The 4,469-nt window shown below is 44.7% G+C and overlaps 2 protein-coding genes across 2 annotated transcripts; both read left to right on the forward strand.

Annotated features, from left to right (window-relative positions):
* Positions 1-689: 689 nt before the first annotated feature.
* Positions 690-2,292, forward strand: LOC108729552 (uncharacterized). The gene is made up of 3 exons (XM_018458725.1): positions 690-1,155; positions 1,235-1,548; positions 1,994-2,292. Exons 1-3 carry the CDS (start codon positions 782-784, stop codon positions 2,290-2,292), a joined length of 987 nt encoding a protein of 328 aa, XP_018314227.1. The 5' UTR covers positions 690-781.
* Positions 2,293-2,472: 180 nt separating this feature from the next.
* On the forward strand, positions 2,473-3,672 carry LOC108729560 (uncharacterized). Its single transcript, XM_018458735.1, has one exon. The coding sequence runs from the start codon at positions 2,473-2,475 to the stop codon at positions 3,331-3,333; it is 861 nt and encodes a 286-aa protein (XP_018314237.1). The 3' UTR covers positions 3,334-3,672.
* Positions 3,673-4,469: the final 797 nt, after the last annotated feature.

A 4,469-nucleotide genomic window follows, 5' to 3' on the forward strand; every position in this document is an offset into this window, starting at 1 on the left:
CGCTCGGCCTTCGGACTCGAGGTCTCCTCTCAGCGGAGGCTTCCGTGCGGCACCAACGGCGGGGTCCCTCGCTCGTTCTGTGGCTGAGGGTGGCCATCCCCTTACGCCGCCTTTGTCGCTCCCGCGGCATAGTCGCCTGTAAAGAAGGTGGCTGCAGCAAAACAGGTTTCGCTCAGGGCGCTAATTAGACAGTATGAAACGGTGTCACCTGTGCGCTACCCCCCCTTCTGGGTGGCCTCGGACCTCCAAGGTGGTCTTCCGTCTTCGTCCTGGCCGCCTCCTTGAGATGGTGGGATGTGTCGCACATTAAACTACCTACCGCAGCCGCCGATACTAAAAATTCTTAGACAACTTTACAAAAGGAAATGCTACGCGAAACGCGACGACAAAAATCTCCGCGTTTTCGCCCGAAAATCGCAATAAGCGTCGGCACGCCCGCCCTCCGCGTCGGGAGGACACAGGACAAATTTACCGCGCTACTTTGGCCAGGTCGAATGACCCTTGTGACGGACGGTGAAAAAACGTCACGTCACAGAGCATAAACACTAAGAACATTGAAATATATCGATACACCGATTTGCGCGAGTGGTATGAGCGTCACGTTATCGAGCCCACGTTGGCGTCGCTCGAAGAATTCCAAGAACGCGACAGCGGATGGGCATTGTCACGTGTACTAAATTTGACTATCAACGTGAATAAACTAAATCCCATGCGCGCGGGATGACATGTCGAAGTGCCGCGGGAAATAGCAACGAAACGAGCGGTGATCAGTGTGTGTACGATGGACAATGCGTGCTTCGCGTGGTCGGTGGTCGCCGCTCTACATCCGGCTGAAAGAAATGCTGATCGGGAATCGTCGTATCCGCATTATACAACAGTGCTAAATCTTGCGGGCATCGAGTTTCCGATGAATTTAAAAGACATTCAAAAATTCGAACGATTGAACGCGGTGTCGATCAACGTATATGGCATCGAAAATAAACAGATCCTTCCTCTACGGCTCACCAGCGATAAAAAGGAGAAACACGTCAACGTGCTGTATCTACAAGATCCACGCGACGACAGTCTTGGCCACTTTGCTTCGATAAAAAATCTATCCCGTCTCGTGAGCTCGCAACTCAACAGAAAAAAGAACAAGAAATTTTTCTGCGATCGGTAAGTATACATAAAAAAAATTATAATTATACTTTATACTAATAAATGATAATAATAATTTACATACGTTTTTTTCCAGATGCTTGCATTACTTCAGTACGAGCGAAAAATTAGAGTTACACGCAATGGACTGCAGAAAAATGAACGATTGCGCCATCAGACTGCCGAGCGAGGACGATAAATGGCTCGAATTCGGCAACCACTGCAATAAGGAGCGCATTCCATTCATCGTCTACGCCGACTTGGAGTGTGTTCTACGCAAGATGAAACCCAACAGGGAAGATGCGTCGTCATATACATATCAACAGCACGAGATATGTAGTATAGGCTACTACGTACGTTGCTCGTACGATGACGCGTTATCGTCCTATCGGTTCCGTCGCGATGAAGACTGTATAGCGTGATTCGCGCGTCATCTCCAAAACTTGGTGCATCGCGTGAAATATATTGTATCCGCCAACGTGCCTATGGAAACGTTATCTAACCAGCAATGGGAGGCGTACCGTAGCGCGACGCATTGCCACGTATGTGAAAAATCATTCGCGCCGAACGACACGTGGATCCGCGATCATTGCTACTTAACCGGTAGATACCGTGGTCCAGCCCATTCAAACTGTAATTTAAATTATAAAAATTCATTATATATTCCGTTTTTCATAATTTATCGGGCTACGACACAACTTTATAATTAAGGAAATTGCTACTGCATACAACGGACAAGTAGACGTACTTCCAATAACCAAAGAAAAATACATTTCTTTCACGAAACGTGTCGATAGCACTAAAGACAAAAATGAAAATAATTTTCAGAAAAATTGTATAAAAATACGTTTTATAGATTCTTACAAATTTTTAAGTGCGAGCCTCGATAAATTGGCGTCGTATCTCGATAAAGATAAATTAAAAATTGTACGTTCCGAATTTTCAACACTATCGAACGAAGAATTTGAACTACTCACCCGAAAAGGCGTATTTCCGTACGAGTACGTTGACTGCGTCGAAAAATTGCAGGACACGCGCTTACCACCTCGCGAATCATTTTACAGTTCCTTGACGGGCGATACCGTATCCGAGAGCGATTACGCTCACGCTGCGAACGTTTGGCAGCGATTCTCTGTGCGAAAGCTCAGCGAATAAAACGATCTGTACTTGAAAACCGATGTCTTGTTATTAGCCAACATTTTCGAAAATTTTCGCGAAAGTTGTGTAGAGAGTTATGGTCTTGATCCTGCACATTACTATACATTGCCCGGTTTCACATGGGATGCCATGCTAAAACACACACATGTAAAATTTGAACTTCTCACCGACATAGATATGGTTCTGTTCATTGAGCGCAGTATACGCGGCGGCCTCAGTCAATGTTCAGGTAGATACGCGCAGACTAATAATAAGTATATGCGTTCGTACGACCCATCGAAACCGTCATCATACTTAATGTATTACGATGTTAACAATCTATATGAATGGGCGATGAGTCAACCATTGCCATACGCTGAATTTCAATGGGTCAAAGACGTTGCGAACTTTGACGTGAGCACGATCGCTCCGGATTCGCCCACCAGTTACATTCTCGAGGTCGATCTCGAGTATCCACAGCATCTTCATGACGCTCATGCAGACCTACCATTCTGTCCTACGCGCGATAAGCCGCCTGGCAAGCGCGAGAATAAACTTCTAGCGACGCTGTACGATAAACAGCGTTACATCATCCACTACCGTAATCTGCAGCAATGTACTCGTCACGGTCTTCGCGTAACAAAGATCCATCGGGTGCTACAATTCGCGCAATTTCCATGGGTTCGCGAGTACATTCAACTCAATACCAATTTCAGAACTCGTGCGAAAAACGATTTCAAAAAAAATTTATACGAATTAATGAACAACGCGGTTTTCGGCAAAACAATGGAGAATGTGCGCAATCACGTCGACGTAAAATTATTAACAAAATGGGACGGATGGTACGGCGCGGAGGCAATGATCGCAAAACCAAATTTCCACAGTCGTAGCGTCTTTGCGGAAAATTTAATCGCCATCGAACTGCGCAAACTCGAGGTGAAGTTCAACAAGTCGATTTATGTGGACATGTGTATACTCGACATATCGAAAGTCTGCTTGTACGAATTTCACTACGAGTACATGTCACCACTGTTTTGCGACAAATGTAACATTATGTAAACTGACACAGACAGTCTTATATACCGCGTCGAGTGCGAGGACATTTACGAGACGATGAAACGTAATATCGCTAGATTCGACACGAGCGATTATCCGACGGATAATGCGTACGGTATGCCTCTCGCGAACAAAAAAGTATCTGGAAGGACGAGAACAACGGTGCGATAATGACCGAATTCGTTGGACTCAGAGCGAAGATGTACGCGGTGAGGGTGAACGGCAAGAAGGACACTAAAAAAGCGAAAGGCATAACAAGTAACGTCGTAGCGCGAACGATAACGTTTGACGATTACACGCGGTGTTTGAAAGAAGATATCGAAATGACTCGTCGTCAATCGTGTATACGATCTAAACTGCACGAGATGTACACGATATCCGAAATGAAAATCGCTCTGAGTCCATACGACGACAAACGATACGTCGTACCGGACTCAACGGAGACGTTATCATGGGGGCATTGGCGGATACCATTGTAATATATGTATTATATTACATGTCTCTTTCTGGATGATACTATTATAGTAATGCTTGTCATGCCTACCAACACAACGTTTAGCGCGTAAAATCTTTGAAAAGATGGCGCTTTTCAGCCATCTTGCTCCATCTGCCGGCCCTCCATCTTCATATTGTTTCGTTGTGCCGATGCATCAAGACGTTTGTACGCATATTTCACAAGAATTAGTGAACATACCATACATAGCAGGATGCCGGAACACAAAAAGAGGAAGCGGTCGAGATCAAGATCTCGAGAGGATTCTCATTCTAAACGTAGAAACGATGAGAAATTCAGCCGATTACAGAAACAGATAGATAACCTAACAAAGGTTATAGGCACGTTGATGAATGTTCAAAAAGAACGAAGTTCGCCAATTTTAACAATACAGGACAAGGAAAAATCCTTCCTTTCCATAACAATGGGTAAGTAAACAATCTCGTTTAAAAATCTCATCTTTCCACACGAAAGTTGAGAGGTATTACCCACACGGTTTTACCATAGTCCACGCGATCTAGGGTATCATTGTGATCAAGTTCAACAAGAACATTAATTTCACAATTTGCACAACAAGTGCTACCCTCTTTTAATTCCTACTTCCTTATTCTTACTAGATCAGTAGTATGTGGGCAGCCATGGAGCG

This window comes from Mycetomoellerius zeteki, unplaced genomic scaffold, assembly GCF_001594055.1.
Source record: "Mycetomoellerius zeteki isolate Tzet28-1 unplaced genomic scaffold, Tzet1.0 scaffold1172, whole genome shotgun sequence".
NCBI lineage: Eukaryota > Metazoa > Arthropoda > Insecta > Hymenoptera > Formicidae > Mycetomoellerius > Mycetomoellerius zeteki.